Source organism: Maniola jurtina, chromosome 27 (genome assembly GCF_905333055.1).
Source record: "Maniola jurtina chromosome 27, ilManJurt1.1, whole genome shotgun sequence".
Lineage (NCBI taxonomy): Eukaryota > Metazoa > Arthropoda > Insecta > Lepidoptera > Nymphalidae > Maniola > Maniola jurtina.
The window spans coordinates 5,609,560-5,636,961 of record NC_060055.1 but is presented as its reverse complement, the minus strand read 5'-3'; the positions used below and the strand labels follow the sequence as shown (position 1 = coordinate 5,636,961).

Genomic DNA, 27,402 nt, shown 5'->3' with positions numbered 1-27,402 from the left:
TAAAAATCAACGCACAAAAATAATTCCCTACAAAATTAGAGCATGAATATAGATCGCTCTTTGTTTTTTACGAGATAGATATCATAGCCAATACGTTTGTTTGGAAATTTGGCGATTGTCTATGGCCCCGCTATTGTTTTATTTTTAAAAGTCATTGATAGATTAGGCAAAGGTTGATTTTTTTATTTTGTTTCCTCTAGATCTAATTGGTTTTACATCCGGTGTTAGGTAGGAACTGAGAATTATTATTGGTATAGGTACTTACTTACATTTTGTTGAATTTTTTGTTTGGATTAACTTGGCTTGACTTGAAATGGTCGCAGTGAAATCATTAATGGCTAGTCAAAATCTCCCGTAAGACCACAGTCAAAAACCTTACACTTACTAACTAACTGTTAGTAAGTGTAAGGTCTTTGACCACAGTATATGGTCCATACTTTATTATTATAAATAGTATAAGTAGGTTGGTAAGTAATTGGTGACCAACTTAGTTGAGAATCGAATCTGAGCCTTCTCGCTTTCACAACACCAGTAGACCAGTTACTGAGATTACCACAAATCTCTGGATTTGGAATTGGAATCCAGAGTTTTTGGTATATCGATGGTCTCGTTCGATTTAGAAATACAGATACTATTTTCCAAACTTCAAGGAATTAGGAAAGAAATCTCAGAAAATCCTTGATTGAACAAAAATTTAAACAATACTTTCAACACCATCTAGTGTTGAGTAGAATAATAACTTAAAATGAAAAAAAAAAAAGCACTTACAGTGTCATCTAGTGTTGAGTAGAATAACTACTTTTTAAGCAGAAGAAAATACTTTTAGTGCCATCTAGTATGCAATAGAATAACTAACGTCTATAAATAAAACACAAAATTATCTATGGCACTTGGCACCACCACTTGAGTGAAGTTAAATTTTGACAGTTCCAAAGTAACAGTGGTCATCTTATTTTTTTATATCTCCTGCATTTTGATACAAAATATTAGTAATTCGTGAAGTGGTATTACGTGAACAAGATGAAAATACGAGCCCACGCACTTCGAGAACGGTGGAATGCGGCCCGCTAGCATCGGTGAGTTAATAAAAATTGCGATACGATCATTGAATGTCCTTATTTTTAACTGATTAAAAAAAACTGTAGTCAATTGCCTGTTAACCTTTTAACTAAAGGCGAGAGACGCGTAATTTGACGCTATGCCGTGTATAATTTTATTACGATTCGCCTCCTCGCCGCATACATTTGTCGAATAATAACCGGCTGTATATTTTCGGCATTTGCAGTGATATAAACCCGGAGTCGTTTACTTATCGTACGTAATTGTGGTGTTATCTCAATTAGTACAAAATTCATATTTAAACCTATGATTGGCTCTAAACTGTTTGATAAAATGCCTTAACCGATATTCTTAGTTATCTTTTTGAAATAAAATCGCCAATTTTTATTAATCGTGCAAAGTTGGCTGAATGGATCGCTTCTGAAGTTTTGGAACGAAAATGGAACGAATTTGAATTTTTAAAGGTCAGTTCCCAGCAGTAATTTATTTAAATTTAAAAATGCCTCTAAAGGTTTGTTTTCAACAGCACTATATATATTTTTTAATGTTTTATTCTTTATCTACAAAGAAATGCTATTGGACTCTAATCAGTGTGTTTATCTGATAGTAGAATTTCTCTTCAATCTTATTTTACATAAGTAACATAACATTTATTTATTTATTTTTGCATGTGATAAGAAAAATATTTTGACTGATTGCTATTTTTTTGGCTTATTTTTATTAATTGATACCAAGTATGTTATTATTTAAATTTTTACTTTCACTTATTATTTTGAATTTTTGTAGCAGTTGCGATTTCAATTATTTAAAAATGAATCTTATTAGTACCTACTTCTTAATTAAATTCAAAAATTATATTTGTACTTCTGAGCTATTTATTACAATTAAGTTTTACTTCTCTTGTAACACAATTTATGTTATTTCCTTGTTATTTCTTGGTATTAACAAAGATTCTTGTAAAATAAAACAAAATTAATTGCCAATCCTAAACTGGTTACATAATATATAGTCACAACTATACTATACTATAGTTAAGCAGGAAAAATAATATTATGTATTAAATTAGAATATATTTATTATTATGTCTTTTATCAAATGATTTTAATTTGAAAGGTTTTTCTAATACAAATATTTAACCTTTAAGAAATAATAGAATAATAATCAGTTTATTAAGTATTTAAAATATTAAGTCTTTTGTTATTAACGGACTTGACTTTGCATGTTATTTGAATAAGTTTATTGTCTATTGGTTAAACTTGAATTAAATATTTTTTATTAATTTTTTTACATGCCCTATGACAAGTTGGGACTGTTCTCAGTAGAAACTACTTTCGGACCATCAATAGTACTTACTTTGAATAAATGATTTGAGTTTGAGACTTAATACATCTTTGAGAGCATTATGAAGAATTCTCAGGCATGCAGGTTTCCTCACAATCACGTTTTCTTTTACTGTTAAACCAAGTGATATGTAATTGGCTAAAACACACACAACTCTGAAAAGTTAATGTGGATATGGGATTGAACCCCAGACCTCCTGGAAGCTGGGGTTTCAACCACTAGGCTATCACAGCTTTTGAACTATTAATATTAATCATCAAAATTGAAAAAACTTTAATGTTATTTATAATCAGTATGCAACCCAATTAATCTTTAAAGTTAAAGATAAGAATTACATTTATCTATCTTTATCTTAACTATCACATAAGTGTGTTATATAATAATCATAGTAGGTATATAGACTATATAGGCACAGAAATATAATTAATTGTCATATAAATTTGTTTATTTTGATAAGGCAATAAATTATTTTGGTAAATAGGTACGTATGTAAATAGGCAAAGGAGTATGTGTTTAAAGAAAACGGCCAACACCTTCCAGGTTAGCCCGCTTCCATCTTGGACTGCATCATCACTTACCATCCGGTGAGATTGCAGTCAAGGGCTAACTTGTATCTGAATAAAAAAAGCCTTTTTGGTGTAGTGGTTAGTATATTCGATTGCAGATGATGAGGGCCTGAGTTTGATTCCCGGGTTGGGCCAAAAAAGTTTGATATCACGTTTGTCAAGAACTTTTTTTTTAGTTTTGCGTTTTTTAGCAATTAAGTAAATGTCACTTGCTTTAATGGTGAAGAAAAACATTTTGAAGAAACCTGCATGCCAGAGAGTTCTCCATAATGTTCTGAAAAATGTGTGACGTCTGCCAATCCTCACTTGACCAGTGTAATGGACTAAGACCTAAACCCATTTCATTCTGAGAGGAAACCTGTACTTAGTAGTGGGCCGGCGATGGGACGAGATGATGATTAAAATGGCTGTGACATACGGACGGACGGGTTGGACGAAACTATAAAGATTCCTACATGTATTAGGGTTTACGGTACCCTAAAAGCTGCCAAAAAAACGTTCAAGTGCGAGTCAGACTCACACACGAAGAGTTCGAAGGGTTCCATACCATCTACAAGAAATAACACTTCTTTTTGTTCATGACGGCCATTTTTAACCCCCCAACCCAAAAAGAGGGGTGTTATAAGTTTGACGTGTGTATCTGTGTATCTGTCTGTGGCATCGTAGCTCCTAAACTGATGAACCGATTTTAATTTAGTTTTTTTTTTGTTTGAAAGGTAGCTTGATCGAGTGTTCTTAGCTATAATCCAAGATAATCGGTCCAGCCGTTTGAAAGTTATCAGCTCTTTTCTAGTTACTGTAACCGTCACTTGTCGGGGGTGATATACATTTTTAATTTACACTTGTGAATTTTTTATTATTTGTTGTTGTAGCGGGCAAAATAAATATTCAGTGAGAACTCTACCTATTACGGTTTACGAGATACAGCCCGCTGACAGACAGACGAACGGACGGACGGACAGCGGAGGTTTAATAATAGGGTCCCGTTTTCACCCATCGGGTACGGAACCCTAAGAACTTCCCAACAGTACGAAACCTGTGAAAGTTTCATTTTAACTGACATTCAAAAAACCTGTATTTGTTTAATGTCTTATCTACTAAACTACTTTATAAAATTGCTAATCAATTAATCAGTACAATTACGGGTAGCCATTATATGAAGTAGCTCTTTTTAGAATTCCGCATTCTAAAAAAAAAATCGGAAAATCGCGATTTTTCTTGTAAATCATCATCATCATTGAGCATGACCCATCGCTGAGCATGGATCTCTTCTCTCTCAGAATGAGAAGGGTTTAGGCCATAGTCTTCCACGCTGGCCCAATGCGGATTGGCAGACTTCACAGACCTTTGAGAACATGGAGAACTCTCAGGCATGCAGGTTTCCTCACGATGTTTTCCTTCACCACTAAAGCAAGTGATATTTATTAGTTACCTAATTGCTAAAAGTTCTTGACACACCTGATACCAAACTTTTTTGGCCCAACCCGGGAATCGAACTCAGGCTCTCATCATATGCAATCGAATATGCTAACCACTGCACCAAAAAGGCTGTTATATTATAATACATACATAGTGGATTGGCAGAATTCACACACGTTTGATAACATTATGGGAACTCTTAGGCATGCGGGTTTCCTCACGATATTTTCCTTCACCGTTAAAGAAAATCACATTTACCTAATTGCTCAAAGTTCTTGACACACCTGATATCATATTTTTTTGGCCCAACCCGGGAATCGAACTCAGGCCCTCATCATCTGCAATCGAATATGCTAAACACTGCACCAAAAAGGCTGTTATCACACTAATATTATAAAGGAGAAAGTTTTTATGTATGTGTGTGTGTGTGTGTGTGTGTATGTTTGTTACTACTTCACGCAAAAACTACTGGACGGATTGGGCTGAAATTTAGAATGGAGATAGATTATACCCTGGATTAGCACATAGGCTACTTTTTATCCCGGAAAATCAAAGAGTTCCCGCGGGAATTTTAAAAACCTACATCCACGCGAACGAAGTCGCGGGTATCAGCTAGTAATACATACATACTGGATTGGCAGAATTCACACACGTTTGATAATATTATGGGAACTCTCAGGCATGCAGGTTTCCTCACGATGTTTTCCTTACCCGTTAAAGCAAGTGATGTTTAATTTCTTAAAACGCACATAACTGTAAAGTTAGATGTGCGTGCCCGGGATCGAACCCCCGACTTGCTGAATAGAAAGCAGACATCTTAGTACTAAGCCTATAGCGGTAACTAACTCACCGACTTCAAGAAAAGGAGTTCTTTCTGTAACTTTTCGACCATACTCTATGAGTATAGTGTTTTTCAGATCACGATTCGTGACAGAACAACTTACACGTCTTGTCCGAGTATTTAGGGTTCCGTACCCTAAGGGTGCCAATTACTAAGCCTCCAATGTCCGTCGGTCCATCCGTCCATCTGTCCGTCCGTCTGTTAGTCTGTCAGCGGATCTGTATCTCATGATCCATAATAGGTAGAGATGAGAGAGCTAAAATTTTCACAGAATGTGTGTTTCTATTGCCGCTATAACAACAAATAATAGATTGCATGTTATATCTTGTAGGATGGTACGGAACACTTCGTGTGCTAGTCTAACTTGCACTTGACCGGTTTTTTTATTCCATTTAACCAATAAAACGTTCAGTTATTAATGATAAACGTATCCTGTGCTTTTATAGAACAAGTTTTCTTTATTGGCTTTTAAAATGGCGTTTGTGTAACGAATAATACCCAAATATAAATATTTGGACAGCTTTTCTTTGTTTGTGCCTTCTTTATACCGGTTGAGAGTTCTGCGCTCAAAATTATGGAAGAGTATGCATACCTAGGACATAATCCAGCTAGGTAGGTCCAATTTTGAGAAAGAGGTTAGCCGCCGAATCAACTCGGCTGGGCAGCTTTCGGAAAGCCTCGTGTATTTCTCTTTCAAACTTTCTGAGTGCTTGAAAAACGAGTCTTCTTTTATTTTTACGGAACCCTCCGTATCTCAAAAGGAAAAACGGAACCCTTATAGGATCACTTTGTTGTCTGTCTGTCGTCGTGTCTTTCCTGACCTGTACCTCGATTCGATGTGATTCGGGAACCTGTAGGGTTCCCGTCGATCTAGAATCATGTTTGGCAGGCAGGTAGGTCTTATAGCACAAGTAAAGGAAAAAACTCCGAAAATCGTGAAAAGAAAATGCCTTCATAAACAAATAATTAGAATTTTCTATTTTCAAAGCAAGATAACTATACCAAGTGGGGTATCAAATGAAAGGGCTTTACCTGTACATTCTAAAACAGATTTTTATTTATTTTTATCCATAATACTTTTTAATTTATCATGTAAAATGTCGGAAAAAATACCCCAGTACGGAACCCTCGGGGTGCGAGTTTGACTCGTACTTGACCGGTTTTTTTTCTTGCTATCTGGAGTTTTATAATATCTTTGGTAAAAGGGTTAACTTATCATCAAATTAACAAAAAAATGTTGTGCTAACATTATTTATGGCGTGAGAAAATAAAATCTAGATCGCTTTCTAATGGATTCGCACATCATTATAATATTAGAGTCAATATTTAATCTAGTCAAATTGTGATTGAACCCGTTTTAAAATGTCGCCAAATAAAATGTTATATTGCAAAAATTAACATAGACATACCTACCTCGCAATCTTTTTTTTTTTGCTCTCTCGTCTGGCTTTACAAAGATTAGCCAATGTCAAGTTTGTAGTTATTTGTAACAAGTTAGGGAAACTATACAAGTATGGACCCCGTCTGTGCCGGCGCTCGTCGACACACGCACGGCACCCTCTTAGAGCGCTTTCCAGTCAGTTTTAACAAAAAAAAACCCTCCAAAAAGGAAGAGCACGCCCGCCAGCCAACACCAACACAGACGAAGTCACCTCGCAATCTTAGTATTTACCTACCTACTTTTAAATCGGTCAAGTGCGAGTCAAATTCGCACACGAAGGATTCCGTACCATCGTAACTACAAGAAATAACAATTTATTTTCTTTTAATTTTCATGGCAGCCATTTTGAAATTCTTATTATTTGTTGTTAATAGCGTTAGCGGCAATACACAATTTACGTGAAAATTTCAATTCTACCTTTTACGGTTCACGAGATACAGACCGCTGAAAGACAGACAGATACACTTTCGCATTTATAATATTGGTATGGATTATGATCTGCCAATGGTTTAGAAAGCGATTCAGATTTTATTTTCTCACGCTTAAAATAATATTAACATAAAAATATGATAATTAGATAAATAAGTTCAATTCCAAAGCATATTGTAGGTATTTGGAAACACGTGTAACGTGTAATCTATTGTACTTCGCTATCAGTTAACTGTAATCGATAAGGAAGGACATTTTTAGAGATAATTATGGTTTACGCTTGACCACGAAATGAACTGCACCAAACTTAGATAAGTAACTAATCATATCAATCAGCCTGTAGAAGTGGTGATAGCCTTAAGAGCCCCGTTCATGAAAGTAACAACTCCTTGATGCGTAGAGTTAAGAGCTCCGTTCATGAAAGTAACAACTCCTTGATGCGTAGCGTTAAGAGCTCCGTTCATGAAAGTAACAACTCCTTGACACAACAACAAAGTGAACCCTTATAGGATCACTTTGTTGTCTGTCTGTCTGTCCGTCCATCAGTCCGTCGTGTCTATCAAGAAAACCTGTAGGGTACTTCCCGTTGACCTAGAATCATGGGCAGGCAGGTAGCTCTTATAGCACAAGTACAGGAATAAATCTGAAAACCGTGAATTTATGGTTACACATCATTTAACAACAAATTAAAATGTGTTTCAATTTTCAAAGTAAGATAAAGGTCCAGTTTAAGAAATTAGTTATTGTATCGACTAATTTGTGAGTAACTCATGTCAAACTCATTATTTTGACTAACTTCTTAAACTGAACACTTTCAAGTAAAGATTTTTATTATATAAACCTGTGAGGATGATACTGCCATTGGCGCTATAAGAATGCCAGAAGCCTACTTTGTCGTATTAGTTTACAAATTGCGAAAAACCAAATTAAATTTGAATTTCGCGGGCAGACCAGTCTCATGCACCTTAAGGCATCGGTTTTCTATTCTTTAACAGCGTTATTGTAACTAGACCTTTGGTTGAAATCTATAGAGCGCACTTTGACTTTGCTTAGACTTAAGTTTCAGTTGAAACGAGACAGATTTATGCAAGCGGTATAACGCTGTCTCGTTTTAACAGTGTCTTAAGTCTGAACAAAGTCAAAGTGCGATCTATAGATCTCAGCCTTAGTCTGCGCGCAGCCTTATCTAGTCCTATCTAAGCTTTCGCACACCAAAGATAAAACTGGACTTTGTCTGTGGTGGCGTTTGTTGGCGCGCGTGTTGTGACTTTTTGGAGTGTTTTTTTGTTAGAAGTGGCTGGTTTTTGTGTCCCGCTGGTGTTTATTGGTGGTGGAACTGACCGAGGAACTGACTGAAAAGCGCTCTAAAGGGGCGCCGCGTGTATGTCGGCGGGCGCCAGCACAGACGAAGTCCATACTTATACATATAGTTTTCCTAACTTGTAAATAACTACACACTTGACATTGGCTAATCAGTGTAAAGACAGACGAGAGAAGAAAAAGATAAAACTAGCTTCCAAAGTTTAAATAATTGGAGCGTTACATTTTTTTGTATGAAAACAAGTTAACATGCAAATTGGACGACCAGTCGAGACTCGTTTGGTACCAAATGTTAACACTAATAACCGACCTGATTTGTTTTAGTGCAAAAAATAGTGTCTTACGTAGTGTTTTAGGGTTAGAAAAAAGGCTTTCTAGTAGTCCATCATCAAAAATTTAAAAAAAAAAACTTACGAACGTCTCTGACGGACTTCGTCTGTGTTGGTGTTGGCTGGCGGGCGTGCTCTGCCTTTTTGGAGTGTTTTTTTTGTTAAAACTGACTGGAAAGCGCTCTAAGGGGTGCCGTGCGTGTGTCGGCGAGCGCCGGCACAGACGTGGTCCATACTTGTATAGTTTAACTAACTTGTTACAAATAACTACAAACTTGACATTGGCTAATCTTTGTAAAGCCAGACGAGAGAGAAAAAAAAACGTCTCTGACTCAGATTGTATTAGTGACAAGAGTTTTGAAAAAAACTTCATCATCATCATTATCAACTGATAGACGACCACTGCCTGAACATAGGTTTCTTGTATGGTCTAGCCATGCAACGCTAAATCACCCACTGCGCAGGTACAAGGTCATCGTAGCTCCTAAACTAATGAACCGATTTTGATTTAGTTTTTTTTAGTTTGAAAGGTTACTTGATCGAGAGTGTTCTTAGCTATAATCCGCGAAAATCGGTTCAGCCGTTTGAAAGTTATCAGCTCTTTTCTAGTTACTGTGACCTTCACTTGTCGGGGGGGTGTTATAAATTTTTAATTTACACTTGTTAGTCAGTAATTATTAAATACAGAGTCTTCCAAAATTCGTAAAATCTACGTCCACTGGTAGGTATAAGTTTAGTAACCATTTTAAATTATCGATTTAACTAAAAAAGTACGTTAAATTGCCTCAAATGTTAATGAGGTCACATCTATGTATTTTATACAAGCTCCCATACTAAGCGAGGGTTTTGACGTTTGATAAAAAGTTGTTGATTTCACATCCCTATTCTTTTCCAATAGTTTAACAGGGCTCTCTCCGTCACTCGTTTCCACTCGTTTCATACAATCGTAGTTCCAATTTCATTTGAATATTAATCAACCAAAGTCCATGAAATTTTGCAGACATATTCTAGAAACTAATATCTGTGTCTGTGGTGTTTTAGATTTTTCTAAAAATATGTAGTTTTAAAATTACAGGGTCTCCAAGATTTGTATGAAATTTTTTAAGACCGCGTAACTTTGAAACCGAATATTTTAACAGAAATCTGGAAAACCACAGACATAGATATTAGTTTCTAGAATATGTCTGCAAAATTTCATGGACTTAGTTTGCTTAGTATTCAAATGAAATTGGAACTACGATTGTATGAAACGAGTGGAAACGAGTGACGGAGAGAGCCCTCTTAAGCACCAAAGGGTTTTAATTTCTTTCGTTACTTTATTTCTCTTTTTCTCTTAAACATCGGCCTATCGGCTATCTCTTTCGAACAAGTTCTTTAACCAAAATGCTTCAATAAACTTATTAAGTAACTATTAATAAAAATCATGCTATTTTTTATTCACGTGTCTTATTTAATTAAATAATACTATTATGTATGATATTTAATCATGAATCATGATTACTAGAGATAAGTGTATGTAATAAAAAAACCGGTCAAGTCCGAGTCGGACTCGCCCACCGAAGGTTCCGTCGCTTGGAAGTAAAGTATTTCCTTTGTAGTATTTATTGTTATAAAAGCAGGTGCAACAGATGGGTGGACCATAAAGGTTCTTTTTAACCCCCGACCCAAAAAGAGCGGTGTTATAAGTTTGACGTGTGTATCTATGTACCTGTGTATCTGTCTGTGGCATCGTAACTCCTAAACGAATGAACCGATTTTAATTTAGTTTTTTTTTGTTTGAAAGGTGGCTTGATCGAGAGTGTTCTTAGCTATAATCGAAGAAAATCGGTTCAGAGGTTTGAAAGTTATCAGCTCTTTTCTAGTTTTCTTATAGAGGTTTTTGTGTCGGGGGTTTTTTTAAATGTTTACTTTACACTTGTTACCATTCTGATAAGCAACCCTAAAAGGTTTAACTTAAAAATTAGGCTGGTTGCCGATAGCCAGGAGGTTTAGATTTCGCTAATTTAATCAAGGATCTCCAAAAAATCAGGTCGGCGCTACATTTAAAAGTATCCATACTCTATGTATGTTATAATATGTAACGTGTTTTGTATTAACCTTTATATGTCATATGTTATATGCATATTCATCGCGATCGGGTTAGTTTTATTGTGAGAGAAAACCTGGGGACTTTTTGGGGTACCGTACTTCAAAAGAAAAACTAAACCTTATAGCATCACTTTGTTGTCTGTCTGTCTATCTGTCTGTCGTGTCTGTCAAGAAAACCTATAGGCTACTTCCCGACTCCCGTTAACCATAATCAAAAAACCATAAGTTAAAGAATCATGAAATTTGGTTGGTATGTTAGGTAGGTCTTATAGCAACAAGTGTAAATTAAAAATTTATAACACCCCCGACAAGTGAAAGTTACAGTAACTAGAAAAGAGCTGATAACTTTTAAACGGCTGAACCGATTTTCTTGGATTATAGCAAAATTAAAATCGGTTCATTAGTTTAGGAGCTACGATGCCACAGACAGATACACACGTCAATCCAAATTCAACATTATGAGAATTCAACATTTTGAACCTGAATGCTTCTAACACCCCTCTTTTTGGGTCGGGGGATAAGAGAAAAATCCGAAAACAGTGAAATTGTGGTTACATCACAAAACAAAAATTAAAACGTGTTCATGAATAAATGATAAATATTATTTTCAAAGTAAGATAACTATACCAAGTGGGGTATCATATGAAAGGGCTTTGCTTGTATACCTACATTTTAAAACAGATTTTTATTTATTTTTATGCATTACAGTTGTTGATTTATCGTGCGAAATGTCGGAAAAAATACCCGAGTACGGAACCCTCGGTGCGCGAGTCTGACTCGCACTTGGCCGGTTTTCCCTGCAATATTTTTCGAGAAAAGCTTATGAGTTATGATAAAAACCTATGTTACCTTATAACATAAACGATTTTATGGTTTACATAATAATAATAACATAACATAATAACAAGTGAAAATAAAAAAATTATAACACCCCCGACAAAGTATCTGAGTTTTCCAAAACATCATTTTCAAAATGTTTTCAAATAAATAATTATGTATCTACTATCTAGGCAACGCAACGTCCATTCTGACAAGCTAGACATTTGTCAATTGACATAATATTATGAACCTAATGCCTGTTACCAAGTAACAAGAAAACTAGAAAAGAGCTAATAACTTTTAAACTGCTGAACCAATTTTTTTGGATTATAGCTAAGAACACTCTCGATCAAGCCACCTTTCAAATAAAAAAAACTAAATTAAAATCGGTTCATTCGTTTAGGCGCTACGATGCCACAGACAGATACACAGATACACACGTCAAACTTATAACACCCCTCTTTTTGAGTCTGAGGTTAATAACTCTACATAATAATAAGGTACTAAAACACTCATGTGATTCTATTTAAAAATTCGCCTGCGGCTCGGTTTTTAAACTCACGCTCATGTTTTAATAACGCCTATTATACAACCGTTTCATAAACCTAGATACTAGATACTATTAGAAATGCATAGGCAAGGATCCCACGTTATTAAACCGATAGATAGCAATTTTGCATACATTAGAAAATAATTAAAACTGTCATTTAATACAGTTGTCAGACGGAAGCAGTCGCGATTTCCGTTATCGTCAGACACTTTTTATTCCCATGCTCTAAAGTAAAAGGATTAAAACCTAGGTTCTTATCACATCACATCACACTAATATTATAAAGGAGAAAGTTTGTATGTGTGTGTGTGTGTGTGTGTGTGTGTGTGTGTGTGTGTGTGTGTGTGTGTGTGTGTGTGTGTGTGTGTGTATGTTTGTTACTCCTTCATGCATAAACTACTGGACGGATTGGGCTGAAATTTAGAATGGAGATAGATTATACCCTGGATTAGCACGTAGGCTACTTTTTATCCCGGAAAATCAAAGAGTTCCCACGGGATTTTGGAAAACTTAAATCCACGCGGACGAAGTCGCGGGTATCAGCTAGTACCTATTACGAGAAAGCTGTGATAGCCTAGTGGTTAGAACGTCTGTCTCCTAATCGGAAGTCGGGGGTTCGATCCCGGGCACGCACCTCTAACTTTTCAGTTATGTGCGTTTTAAGTAATTAGATATCAGTTGCTTTAACGGTGAAAGAAAACATCGTGAGGAAACGTGCATGCCTGAGTTTCATTGTAATATTTTCAAGTACAGCTGTGGTAGCTTAGTGGTTAGAACGTCCGTTAATCGGAAGTCGGGGGTTCGATCCCGGGCACACACCTCTAACTTTTCAGTTATGTGCTTTTTAAGTAATTAGATATCACTTGCTTTAACGGTGAAGGAAAACATCGTGAGGAAACCTGCATGCCTGAGAGTTCTCCGTGCACTCAAAGGTGTGTGAAGTCTGCCAATCCGCATTGGGCCAGCGTGGCAGACTATGGCCTGAACCCTTCTCACTCCGAGAAGAGACCCGTCCTCAGTAGTGGGTTGGCAATGGGTTGATTATTATTAGCATATTATGCGCTTTTACGCGCGCGGTGATTTCTCTCACGTTCAGTTTAGTTCTGATTTTTGTGGTTCATAAATAGTAGTTAGAGCTTCTTAAAAGAAAACATTTTTTAACCCGACTGCAGCAAAGTCAAAAGGAAGGGTTATGGTTTTAGCAGTCTATGTATGTATATATGTTTGTATCCAGATTCTGTGTGTTCCACCGTAGTGCCTAAACTACTGGGCCCTCTGGTTACCGACTTATCTCAGCGGGTTGGGCCACAACGGATTAAGAGGGCTCTCTCCGTCACTCGCTTCATACAATCGTAGTTCCAATTTCATTTGAATATTAAGCTACCAAAGTCCATGAAATTTTGCAGACATATTCTAGAAACTAATATCTGTGTCTGTGGTTTTCCAGATTTCTGTTAAAATATTCGGTTTCAAAGTTACGCGGTCTTAAAAATTTTCATACAAATCTTTGAGCCCCTGTAATTTTAAAACTACATATTTTTAGAAAAATCTAAAACACCACAGACACAGATATTAGTTTCTAGAATATGTCTGCAAAATTTCATGGACTTTGGTTGCTAAATATTCAAATGAAATTGGAACTACGATTGTATGGAGCAAGTGACGGAGAGAGCCCTGTTAAGGAATTGAAAAATCAAAACTGAACCGTATGCATAATTTGTCATCTCGCAAAAGCCAGTGGGTGTAGGTTTTTGTCGTTTTTGACCATTTAGCGGCGGAATGCCGTCTAAATGTCAGGTGTCGAGTCTAGACCGCCACGACACAAAGCTTACAATATTTTAAACCGGTAGTTTTAAAACTTAACCAAGGACTTAATAACCGAAAACTGAGTTAGAGCAAGGTCTTAATTTGCATTGTTAGGGTTCCGCAGCTCAAAAGGAAAAACGGAACCCTTATAGGATCAGTTTGTTGTCTGTCTGTCTGTCCTTCTGTCCGTCCGTCCGTCGTGTCTGTCAAGAAAACCTATAAACCAAATCTATATACTTCCCGTTGACCTAGAATCATGTTTGGCAGGCAGATAGGTCTTATAGCACAAGTAAAGGAGTAAATCCGAAAACTGTGAATGTGTGGTTACATCATTAAAAAAAAGATTCAATTTTCAAAGTAAGATAACTATACCAAATGGGGTATCATATGAAAGGGTGTTACCTGTAAATTCTAAAACAGCTTTTTATAAATTTTTATGCATAATAGTTTTTGATTTATCGAGCGAAATGTCAGAAAAAAAATACCCGAGCACGGAACCCTCGGTGCGCGAGTCTAACTCGCACTTGGCCGGTTTTTTTAATATAATGTCACAAAATTTTAACAGTTTTAAACTTTAAAAAAGTCTAAATCTAACAGTAGCCTTGACAGAACCAGTCGGTTCAGTGTAATGCCTCTGAGTCTGTTAACAGGTTGCGATTCAGATCTAGGATTGAGTTGATATCACCAATGACCAAAACATGATAATAGCGTACGGTGACCACGCGGTTTGGTAAGACCGGATTGCGTCCTGGTTTCTTGTGTACATCATAGTAATAGGAATTCTTTTTGGCTGGTTTTTGGTAGAATCAACTTTCCTAGACAGTGAAACCCTAAGTAATTATAACCCACGCAGTAATACCCTAAGTAATTATAGTAGTAGTAAGTTTCCTAGACAGTAGTAGTAGCGAAGAGAGACGGGTCACCTGATGTTGAGTGATTACCGCCGCCTATGAACACTTGCAGCACCAGAGGAACCGCCGATGCGTTGCCGGCCTTTCAGTAATGTGTTGGTCTGCCCCTGCTGGCTTCCATCTTAGACTGCATCATCACTTACCACCAGATGAGATTGCAGTCGAGGGCTAACTTGTATCGGAACAAGTGTAAATTAAAAATTTATAACACCCCCGACAAGTGAAGGTTACAGTAACTAGGAAAGAGCTGATAACATTCAAACGGCTGAACCGATTTTCTTGGATTATAGCTAGATCTCTCGATCAAGCCACCTTTCAAACAAAGAAACTAAATTAAAATCGGTTCATTAGTTTAGGAGCTACGATGCCACAGACAGATACACTCGTCAAACTTATAACACCCCTCTTTTTGGGTTAAAAAAACTTCCTGAATAATTCTGTATTGATGGTCACAATAGCTATACATTTTTAAGATGACTGAGAAGTTTTGATTGATCGGTCACACGTATATAAAAACCACCGAACTAGTATTTGGAGCCAGGTTTATTAATTAGTTATTTTAATGATCTGATTACGGCAATATAATTGAGAGAAACTCAACACTATTCGAGCTTTTTATGAACTTTTTATATGGTTAGTGTCAGTTGGTATAAAAACTTATTTTATACTAGCTGATGCCCGCAGCTTCGCCCGCGTGGATTGGTCAGATCCCCTGCAGCATCAGGATTGAGGAGTTGGATTCCAATTTTTTTATGAAACAATGTCGCATAGTTCTTCTATCGATTAAAAAAGTAATGACGCAAATCGGTTCAGAAATCTCGGAGATTTCGGTGTACATTGGTAGAAAAACACAACTCCCTTTTTGAAAGTCGGTTAAAAAAGTAGCCTATGTTATTCCCTGGTTAATTCTCTACTTGTCTGTGAAAATCCCGACTGAGCCGATGCAGCCGTTCCGAAAATTAGGCTTTTCAAACAGACAGACAGACAAAAATTTTAAAAACGTGTGATTCAGTTATAGTATCGTTCAAATAACCATATGACCTTAATATGCGGTAGTTATTTCGATATTACAGACAGACACTCCAATTTTATAGATTCATTTTTATATGGTGACTTAGCGGTATAAATAAAGGTTTTGTGTAAACTATAAATCCCCTCTTTGGTTTTAAATAAAATCGTCAATAACCGGTCAAGTGCAAGTCGGTTTCGCACACGAAGGGTTCCGTACCATCGTACAAGATAACACTTTTTGTTTTTAGGGTTCTGTCTTCAAAAAGAAAAACGGAACCCTTATAGGATCACTTTGTTGTCTGTCTGTCTGTTAAGAAACCTATAGAGTACTTCCCGTTGATCTAGAATAATAAAATTTCGCAGGTAGGTCTTATAGCACAAGTAAAGGATTAAATCTGAAAACCATGAATTTGTGGTTACATCATTAAAAAAATTATAAATAAAAAAATAATTTATAAGAATCATCCCCATGGTTACACCATTGATCTTTTTTTTTTTATTCCTACAAATTCACAAATTTAATTGATTGAAACAAAAAACTGATCTGAATTACGAACGAGTTCACTTAATGATGTAGGTAATAGAACAGGTCCACTATTATTTAGTTATAGTTCAATAAAAAAAATCGGCCAGGTGCGAGTCAGACTCGCGCACCGAGGGTTCCGTACTCGGGTATTTTGTTCGACATTTTGCACGATAACTCAAAAACTATTGTGCATGAAAATAAATTTATTTATTTATTGTATTTACATAATTCTTACAACTATTTACATTGTATTCTTAGCGCCCTGAAGTCTTGGCGACTTGTCTGGGCGCTGCACATTCCTCTAAAAATTAATTATATGAAATACGGGTGAGACTACACAGTACACTCAGTACAGTATAAAAATCTGTTTTAGAATGTACAGGTAAACCCCTTTCATATGATACCTATCTTGGTATAGTTAGATATCTTACTTTGAAATTGTAACACATTTTATTTTATTTTCGTGATGTAACCAAAAATTCACGGTTTTCAAATTTTTAGGGTTCCGTACCTCAAAAGAAAAACGGAACCCTTATAAGATCACTTTGTTGTCTGTCTGTCTTTCCGTCCGTCCGTCGTGTCTGTCAAGAAAACTTATAGGGTACTTCCGGCGCCCGTGTTTCCTACCATGTTGACCTAAATACCTTCAAAGCAAGAATGAAGAGGCATCTACTAAGCGCGCTGCATCCTTAGATCTCATCATTGTTTTTTAAGAATGATTTTTTTCCACCCCAGTCCATGAGCCTGTATGCGTCCACTGTTGGACATAGGCCTTTCCAAGAGCGCGCCACCAAACACGGTCCTCCGCACGGTCAGACGTCTGGCGAGTTTCCATCCTTATGTCGTTGACATTCCATCTACACGCACGAAACGTTTTGCGTCTTCATTCCTCATACGCATGGCTAAGGTTTGGAATACTCTTCCGCGATCTGTGTTTCCTACCAATTACAATCCGGGTATCTTTAAAACAAGAGTGAATAGGCACCTTCTAGGTAAACGCATCCCATCTTAGACCACATCATCACTTTCCATCAGGTGTTATTGTGGTCAAGCGCTTACCTATAGTGAATAAAAAAAAAAACAAAAAAAAGCCTTCCTCATCCACCCGCTCCCCGCTACCTGGGCTGGAGGTCGTCCTACACTAAGCATGATTGTCGTCAAGTGATAGTGGTGTGTTTGTCTCCAGAGTGATATGTCGACGCGCAGCAGCGCGACCGCGATACGAGCGCGGCGCGGGCACAAGGAGCGGTCCAAGAACTTCACCGAGCTCGAGAAGCGTACCGTGCTCGAGCTGATCGCGCGCCACCGCGACGTGCTGCGGCAGGGGCGCTCCAACAACGCCACCAACCGCAGCAAGCAGGTCAGTCGTCTTGCAGCAACTCCTGACAAGGTGCGCTCCGCTACCCCATCTCCCACCACCTCTACCTACCCCCGTCTCTCCTCACCTCCCCTTCACCTATTCCATCACCCCCAACCTTCCTCCACCTCCCCTCCATCACTCCCACATCTACCTCATCTCCTAACACCTCCCCTACATTCACCCGTCTACCCACCATCTCCCCTCCCCACTTTCCCCACCTCGCCTTTAACTGTTCCATCTCCCCCAACCATCCACCTGCTCCCCCTTCATTGACTTCATCTCCTTCAACCTCCCACCACCACCCCCCTCACCTATTCCATCGCCCCCATATCTAGCATATCTCCCACCACCTCCCCCAACCTTCAACCATCTCTCCACCATCTCCCCTCCCCACTTTCCCCACCACCTCTTCATCTATTCCATCTCCCTCCACATTCCACCACCTCCCCCTCATCTACACCATCGCCCCCACATCTATCCCATCTCCCACCACCTCCCCCTACCTTCACCCGTCTCCTACCACCTCGCCTCCCCACTTTCCCCACCTTCCCTTCATGTATTCCATCTTCCCTAACCTTCCACCACCTCCCCCTTCATCTACTCCATCTCCCTCAACCTTCCACAACCTCCCCCCTCATCCACTTCATCACTCCCACATCTACCCCATCTCCTAACACCTCCTCCTACTTTCACCCGTCTGCCCACCATCTCCCCTCCCCACTTTCCCCACCTCACCTTCATCTATTCCATCTCCTCAACCTTCCACCACGTCCCCCTTCATCTACTCCATCTCCCTCAACCTCCCACCACCTCCCCCTCATCTACTCCATCATCATCTCCACATCTACCCCATCTCCCTTCACCTCCGACCTCTCACTTCCCCTAACCAATTAGCCGCCAAGTCTCGTCATCAAGCCATAAATGATTTGTGGATCCAGCTCCTTAATACATCCCACCTAAGTTACGGAGATTCAGGAACTGTTATAGCAACGACTTTACGATTGAACATTATCATCATCAGCCTGTGGACGTCCACTGTTAGACATAGGACTTACCTAAAGAGCGCCACCACTAGGATATGGAACGCCCTTCCGGCGTCAGTTTTCCCTTCCACCTATAATATGGGTACCTTCAAGTCAAGAGTGAATAGGCATCTTCTAGGCAAGCGCGCTCCATCTTAGGCTGCATCATCACTTGCTAGCAGGTCTGATTGCAGCCAAGCGCTAGTCTATAAATTAAAAAAAACCGTGGGAGAGCCCCCGGCACTTGCTAGTGGCGTGGTTCCCGGGGGTGCTTTCTTCCCTACGAGTTGTTTATTTTAGTCCTGGTCCCTTTCTCTCCTTTCTAGAGCAGACGTGCGTTGTAACTACGATAGTACGGAACCATTCGCGTGCGAGTCCATTTCGCATTTGACCGGTTTTTAACCCCCAACCCAAAAAGAGGGGTGTTATAAGTTTGACGTGTGTATCTGTCTGTGGCATCGTAGCTCCTAAACTACTGAACCGATTTTAATTTAGTTTTTTTGTTTGAAAGGTGGCTTGATCGAGAGTGTTTTTAACTATAATCCAAGAAAATCGGTTCAGCCGTTTGAAAGTTATCAGCTCTTTTCTAGTAGACCTTCACTTGTCGCGGGTGTTATAAATTTTTAATTTACACTTGTTAATAAATAAGTGTTTTCTTTCTTTCAAATTATATCTGAATATATAAAGGAATAGGTCTGAATGAAAAAAAAAAAGCTGTGATAGCCTAGTGGTTAGAACGTCCGCCTACTAATCGGAGGTCGGGGGTTCGATCCCGGGCACGCACCACTAACTTTTCAGTTATGTGCGTTTTAAGCAATTAAATATCACTTGCTTTAACGGTGAAGGAAAACATCGTGAGGAAACCTGCATGCCTGAGAGTTCTCCATGTTCTCAAAGGTGTGTGAAGTCTGCCAATCCGCATTGGGCCAGCGTGGCGGACTATGGCCTAAACCCTTCTCATTCTGAGAGGAGACCCGTACTCAGTAGTGGGGCGGAAATGGGTTGATCATGAGGTCTGAATGTTCTATCAACGCACAGATCAATCTACTGGACGGATCGGGTTGGGTATGCAGATAGCTATTATGACGTAGACATCCACTAAGAAAGGATTTTTGAAAATTCAACCCCTAAGGAGGTAAAATAGGGGTTTCAAAGTGGACATTAAGTATATATTTATATACATATATTTATTTTTCATGTACCAAAATTGTAGTTACAAAGTTATGATAAATTAAGCTATGTACAAAGGAAATGCTTATCTCTAAACAGAGATTTCTTGCAGCTTCCCCGTGCAGGTTGTGAGTAAGGTGCATTAATACGTGGAATAGGTCCGTGGAATAGTGTAGTTAATAAATAAACGTCTTCTTTCTTTCAAAAGAAATACATCTTGGATATTCCTTTGTTTATAGTATAGTAGTAGTAGTTATGTATAAAGTGTTACAATAATAGTTAAACGATAGGAGTAGGTACAGTAACTCGATACTGAATTGCGCTTGCTAAGTGATTTGCCTCGTGTTACTAGCTAACGTTGTAAAGCACCGTGCATACTTACGTTTCAATATCCATACTAATGAATTGCACCTTGTGACCTTGGGGTCCCAAGATGATTGTAGATGTTGGCATCTACATCCTACTAGGCGACATCAAACTTGTCGTAGGGAGCCGCTGGATCCAAGCGGCACAAGACTTCGATGTGTGAAATGTGGAAGCGAAATGGCATCAGCTGGGAGTTGGCCATATCCCTTAGGGATATTGCTAACTCCCGGGAAATGTTAAAACTCAAATGACCAGACATGATGAGACAGACCATGACAAAACTAGTGATATCGTAGAATACTAAGCATAGTTTATGAAATAAATATAACGACGGACCGAACTGACCGACTTTTTTCTCCACGAAAATACTCTAGGGGTAGGATAGATAAGGCTGCATGGGGTCGGGACAGTCAGATGTCGATTCTACATAGTCTAACTCTAGTGAAACATTAATATTGATGATGCCCATGAGAACCTAAATTTACACTAATTTATAATTGACTAGCTGATGCCCGCGACTTCGTCCGCGTGGATTTAAGTTTTCCAAAATCCCGTGGGAACTCTTTCATTTTCCGCGATGAAAAGTAGCCTATGTACTAATCTAGGATAATATCTACCTCCATTCCAAATTTCAGCCAAATCCGTCCAGTTGCGTGAAGGAGTAACAAATATATACACACACACATACACATACACACAAACTTTCGCCTTTATAAAAGTGTGAAGTGTGATATTGCTCACGAGGACCTAAATTCATTTATTCACCGTATTGGGTAATTCGTATATTATCCGCGTTAGATTACAACATGGGGTTCAAGGGCGGACCAACGAACCTCTGGTGCTGCAAATGTTCATGATAGGCGGTAATCACTTAACATTAGGTGACCCGCCTGCTAGTTTGCTAACTATTAAAAAAACATACTCTTTAATGTACGCGGGGCTTTATCGAGCGAATGTTCTCACTTCTTATATAGTAAACTTAGGATAAACGGTTTCGCATATTTTTTTAATTAGTATTACACCGTAACTCGATTATTAGACCTATTAGGTATCATAATATGTTACCAATAGGTATACAACTTCTTCCTGTTATTTTTTATTACTATTTTATGAGATACTTACCTAGATAATGTCCGTCAATGTATTTTTAGGGGTCCGTATCCGAATTCCGAAGGGTACCAACGGGACCCGATTACTAGCCTCCGCTGTCCGTCCGTCTATCTATCGACGGGCTGTATCTCATGAACCGTAATAGGTATAGAGTTGAAATTTTTATAGAGCGTGCATTCCTATTGCCGCTATAACAACAAAATATATATACTTACTACTTATACAATCACACTAATATTATAAAGGCGAAAGTTTGTATGTGTGTGTGTGTGTGTATGTGTGTGTGTGTGTGTGTTTGTTACTCCTTCACGCAAAAACTACTGGACGGATTTGGCTGAAATTTGGAATGGAGATAGATAATATCCAGGATTAGCACATAGGCTACTTTTTATCCCGGAAAATCAAAGAGTTCCCACGGGATTTCAAAAAACCTAAATCCACGCGGACGAAGTCGCGGGCATCATTTAGTTACTAGATAATGCCCGCGACTTCGTCCGCGTGGAATTAGATTTTTTAAAACCCCGTAGGAACTCTTTGCTTTTCCGGATTAAAAAGTTGCCGAAGTCAATTTCCGAGGCGTAAGCTACTTGTTTACCAAACATCGGTTAAACGGATAGACCCTTAAGAATCCCGTAAGAACTCTTCGATTTTCCGGGATAAAAAGTAGCCTATATCCGACTCCGGGATGTAAGCTAACTCTACCCTATTACTAGCCTCCACAATCCGTCAGTCTTTCTATCATCGGGATGTATCTCATAAACCGTAATAGGTGGAGAGTTGAAATTTTTACAGAGTGGATATAATATTTCTGTTGCCGCTATAACAATTAATAAGTATACAATACTTACTTAATTAAAATTTTCAAAATTGCATTCAAAATGTGCGATGTGACTTGCACTTGACTGGTTTGTTTAAGTAATAAAATAGCGAGCAAACGAGCTGGTGGGCCACCTGATGTTAAGTGATTACCGCCGCCCATGAACATTTGCAGTGCCAGAGGAACCGCCGATGCGTTGCCGGCCTTTCAGGAATTTGTTGGTCCGCCCCTTGAATAATCCCGTGTTGTAATCTAGTGGGAACACCGCCGAGTTTATTATTATTTCTTATTTTGAGTTGATTGTATTTATCAGAAATCTTCACGGAAGGGCTAACATCACCTGTACAAAGTTTCTTTGAGTATGAAGTTGTTCTCGGTATTAATTTTTGAGGTGTGCAATTGATTCATTAATTCATTGTTGCAGCTGGTGTGGTCGACAATCTGCGAGGAGGTGAACAAACGCTGCGGCGGCGACCGGCCGCGCACTCCCGCGCAGGTCAAGATGTGGTACGAGAACTACAAGAAGAAGTGCAAGATGCGCGCTCACGACACACAGGTATACTGCCCATTTTGAAAGTTTCTATGAAATCCCGCCACTTTTTACCCGACTGCGGCAAAGCCAAAAGGAAGGGTGATGATTTTAGCAGTCTATGTATGTTTGTTTGTATCCAGATTCTGTGTGTTCCATCGTAGTGCCTGAACTACTGGGCTGATTTCGATAAATGAGGTGTCAATTCATCCGTTGTAAATGTCCGGGTGACATAGGCTATATTTTATTTAAAAAAATTGACGGTGGAACACACAGATCTGGATACAAACAAACATACATAGACTGCTAAAATCATCACCCTTCTTTTTGGCTTTGCCGCAGTCGGGTAAAGAATGGTCAAATAGCCTTTTGTAGCATTTGACAGCTCAGCAGAGCCGTTCCACACATTTTTTTTTTTAAATTCACTATAGGCAAGCGCTTGACCACAATCACACCTAATGGAAAGTGATGATGTAGTCTAAGATGGGACGCATTTACCTAGAAGGTGCCTATTCACTCTTGTTTTAAAAATACACGGATTGTAATTGGTAGGAAACACAGATCTTCTACCTCTATGGTTTATTTATGGCACCTGCCACGATAAATTGGCAGTGTTGATACCCATTGCTTATGGTGGATGGTATGCCTCAAAATGCTAAGTTGGTGCCATTTTGTTTCCAGCAACCGCCCTCGGAGACGCCCAGCCTGCTCGACGGCATGCTCTGGCAAAGCATTCACCCCCTAGATGTCAAAGGTAAACACACACACCTCACATTTTTAACCCCCGACCCAAAAAGAGGGGTGTTATAAGTTTGACGTGTGTATCTGTCTGTGGCATCGTAACGCCTAAACGAACGAACCGATTTTAATTTAGTTTTTTTTGTTTGAAAGGTGACTTGATCGAGAGTGTTCTTAGCTATCATCCAAGAAAATCGGTTCAGCCGTTTGAAAGTTATCAGCTTTTTTCTTGTTAAGCTGTAACGTTCACTTGTCGGGGGTGTTATAAATTTACAATTTACACTTGTTTACGGTTTCGGGGGGGGGGGGGGGGGGGGGGGGACGCCCGCACATCCGCACGTCACTAGCAGTGGGTAAGCGCGGGGCCTGTGCGGGTTGCCCCACCACGGTTGCCATCTCAACCAGCCAGGCAACTTTTTATCCCGGAAAATCAAAGGAGTTCCCACGGGATTTTCAAAAATCCTAAATCCACGCGGACCAATTCGCGGGCACCATCCAGTACTCTAGAATTTAGTTTCGATCAGAATCAATGGAGATTGTATTCCAGACGAGGAGGGTGAGGCGACGACGAGCGTGGAGGGCGCTCACAGCGTGAAAGACGACGACTGTCTGCCCGTCAACGTAAGTAATATTTGCTTTTGTTAACCTATTTCAAAAAACCGACCAAGTGCGAGTCAAGCTCAGGCACCGAGGGTTCCGTACTTGGCTATTTTTTCCGGCATTGCCGTGCCGCCAGCCAATTTAGCGTTCGGGTACGATACCGTGTAAAAACCAAAGGGGTATGGGTTTAATGAACACTGCCATACCCCTTCCAGATTAGCCCGCTTCCACTTTAGACTGCATCATCACTTACCACCAGGTGAGATTGCAGTCAGGGGCTAACTTGTATCTATCTAAAATTAATGTATTTTTGTTATCCCTTCCAGATGTCAAACGGCCGCCTTTCGAACACGAACGACAGCGACGACACGATGCCAAACGTACTTGAGCCCCAAGTCCAAATCATCCCCCAGTCCTCCCCCACCCCGCCCCCCATCAAACCCCACACGCCCCAAATTAACCCCCTAATAAACCACCTCCCCAACCCCCTAATACTAACTAACCCCCTCCAAGCGATCGAACAAGCTAGGCTACAACAAAACTTCCTGCAAAAACTAAACGAATTATCAAATACCCCATTAAATCTAAGCCATTTAGACGAAGAAAGAAGAAAAAATGGCCACGAAAGACAGGACAAGTCTGACGAAATTAAACACGACTGTGGTACCGCTACAGAAGAAGAAAGGTTATACTTCATCGCCAAAAGAGAACACGCGGTCTGGGAGCATGAAGCCAAAATGAAGATTTTAAATATGGAACTCAAGCAAAAGGAGGAAATTTTTTCGTTGCAAAAACAACTCTTTCTCATCGAGTTAAGGTTGAAAATGGATTTCCTTGAAAAGGCCAGCGCTAAGTGACACGTCAAACTATAACGCTTTGATTTTTACTCTGTGGTCATCTGTCAAAGTGACAGATGTCAAGTCGCTGATTTTCAATCTGTGGTCACGCTTAGCTCAAATGGGCTCATTAAAATGTGGTCACTATGACAAAAGGGTTACAAGTTCGAACCTGCAGCCCTGACGACAATTTAGCAAAAAATGTAAATGTCTTTGTTCCTTTAAGTGGTCACTGGTGGCAAAAACGGTAGAATCCACAGCCGTGAAATTAAAAAAGAAGTCCCCTATTGGGATGTTGTGTCTCTGTTACGCAGTAGGCGTTAGAATGAGACAGGTGTAACGTAAATAGATATAAATAAAATAAAAACCGCCATAGTCCATTTTGTGCCATCATCGTAAGTTTAGTTTACAGTTGTTGTTTTTTTAATATTCATTTTATCGTTTAGAACCTTAGTTGCTAAAGTTTTTAACTCGTTCTGCCCAATATTATGCTCAAAAACAAATCATGAACAGAGAATATTAATTTTAAAAGGCAATTTTTAAAAAAGCCTCTAAAGACATTTTTTTTATTGAAAAAAAATAGTTATAGCATTATTGGGCCTTTTCTTCATCGTCTTTAATATAATGGATTCGTAGGTTTAGTTTCGTGTAGGATAAATTTTGGTACAATAAAAAATGTGACGTATATTGGGCGCCATTTTATTCAGTGTTGCCATAGTAAATTTGCAAATTGTACCAAAAATGGGTTTCGCATTGTGATGATAAACTGATAGGAATTTATTTTTGTAACCGTTATTTTGCATAGATTTATTTTGTACTATATTTTTTAGTTTTTAGTACATATAATGTGCTTAAATTCTTTTTAGCCGCGCAAATAATACGCGGATTTATTTTTTATAGTATTATATTTTTTTTTCGAAATGGCAGCTATTTACTAACGTCGTGCAAAATATAACTGCCAAATAAATAGAATTTCGCGTATGTATTGTTATTTTTTATGTTGTAGGTACTTAGTGTCTCGTTAAGGGACATTTAATGATATTTTTTTTCATTTTAGGGTAGATTTCCCGATTTTGGGGATAACTTTTGACATTAGTGTCGACTCCTTTGGCATAACGGTAATATATAATGTGAAATGTACTAGTCTAGTAAGATTTCTAATATTTTTATGAAGTAGTTATTTTATTTGCACAAAAAATACGCACACCATTGAAAGATTTTAAATACTGCTTTACAGAAATCATTGATAAAACTATGTAGTGGTTAGTCTATGCGTTTGATTTATATATCCATAGATATAAATATTCGTAACGCAAGAATGTTTATTAGTTTATTTTGGAAGCAGTTTGTTTAGCATAAAAATAATATATTTTTAAATATTGAGATTATTTATGTAAAACACCAAAAAATAAAACAAAGGCATATAGTCTTTGCATTAATTTGTTTTTTTAGAATTAAACAAAATACAATTCAATAACTACTACATAAAAATAAAAAATTCAAGTCATCGACGTGCCAATAACGTGTAACATTGTTATGTAATTATTATATAATATAGTTATTACATTTATAAGAAAACATAGACAAAATAAAATTAATAAAAAAAATTAAATACGTAAACGTAGACAAATACCGAAATATGAAAAATGAAATTCGACACAGTATGGATATTAAAAATTAATGGTTTAAGTAATTTATAAATAAAATAAATAAATAGTAGGACGTGAAATAATATTGCAGTACAAAAGTGTTGTTAGAGAAAAAAAAATTACCTCATTCTGACAGTGTATTGTAAATAAAATATATAGATTGTAGTTTGTAAAAGTTTTAGAAACATTTTTATATGGGACTTACACCCTTTTTCTTTTAATAGTCTCGCCACGAAATAGTTGCCAGGTTTATTGAGAAATCTACTAAAATGGTAGATTTTTGCGGATAGCAACACTGGCGTTTAAAACAGTTTTATAATATTAATGTGATGTATTTATAAGATCTCAACATTTTATGTAAATGTTTATTCACTGATGATATTAAAATATGGCAAACGTCTTATAATTAAAAAACTGTATTGATATATTTCGTATTAATTTTTATTTGATTCATGTTATGTTAATCTGATTAAATTGGATATTATTGATATTGAAATAAAGAATTTATTTTCTGTTCCGATGTTTTTTACTATCATCATCATCTTCTTAACCCATCGCCGCGCCGGCCTACTACTAGGCACGGATCTTTTATCAAAATGAGAAAAGGTTACGCTTAGGATTGCCAGACGCCCGTATTTTACGAGTTACTCCGTATTTAAGGGTATGATAATATAGAAACCCGTAATTGCGAAATAAAATACGGGTTAAATAAAGCTCTCGTATTTTTGTACAAATTCAGCCGGAGTTGG

General features: G+C 38.1%; 1 protein-coding gene across 1 annotated transcript; it reads left to right on the top strand.

Annotated features, from left to right (window-relative positions):
• Window positions 1–924: 924 nt before the first annotated feature.
• Window positions 925–27,170, top strand: LOC123879205. Its single transcript, XM_045926810.1, has 6 exons — window positions 925–1,076; window positions 17,643–17,816; window positions 22,726–22,857; window positions 23,512–23,584; window positions 24,116–24,189; window positions 24,495–27,170. Exons 2-6 carry the CDS (start codon window positions 17,649–17,651, stop codon window positions 25,023–25,025), a joined length of 978 nt encoding a protein of 325 aa, XP_045782766.1. The 5' UTR covers window positions 925–1,076; window positions 17,643–17,648; the 3' UTR covers window positions 25,026–27,170.
• The last annotated feature ends 232 nt before the right edge of the window (window positions 27,171–27,402 follow it).

Coding starts and splice junctions, on each gene's coding strand:
- LOC123879205 (XM_045926810.1), top strand. CDS start 17,649: ATGTCGACGCGCAGCAGCGCGACCGCGATACGAGCGCGGCGCGGGCAC. Junction 22,858..23,511: donor TGCGCGCTCACGACACACAG/GTATACTGCCCA, acceptor TTTTGTTTCCAG/CAACCGCCCTCGGAGACGCC. Junction 24,190..24,494: donor ACGACTGTCTGCCCGTCAAC/GTAAGTAATATT, acceptor TATCCCTTCCAG/ATGTCAAACGGCCGCCTTTC.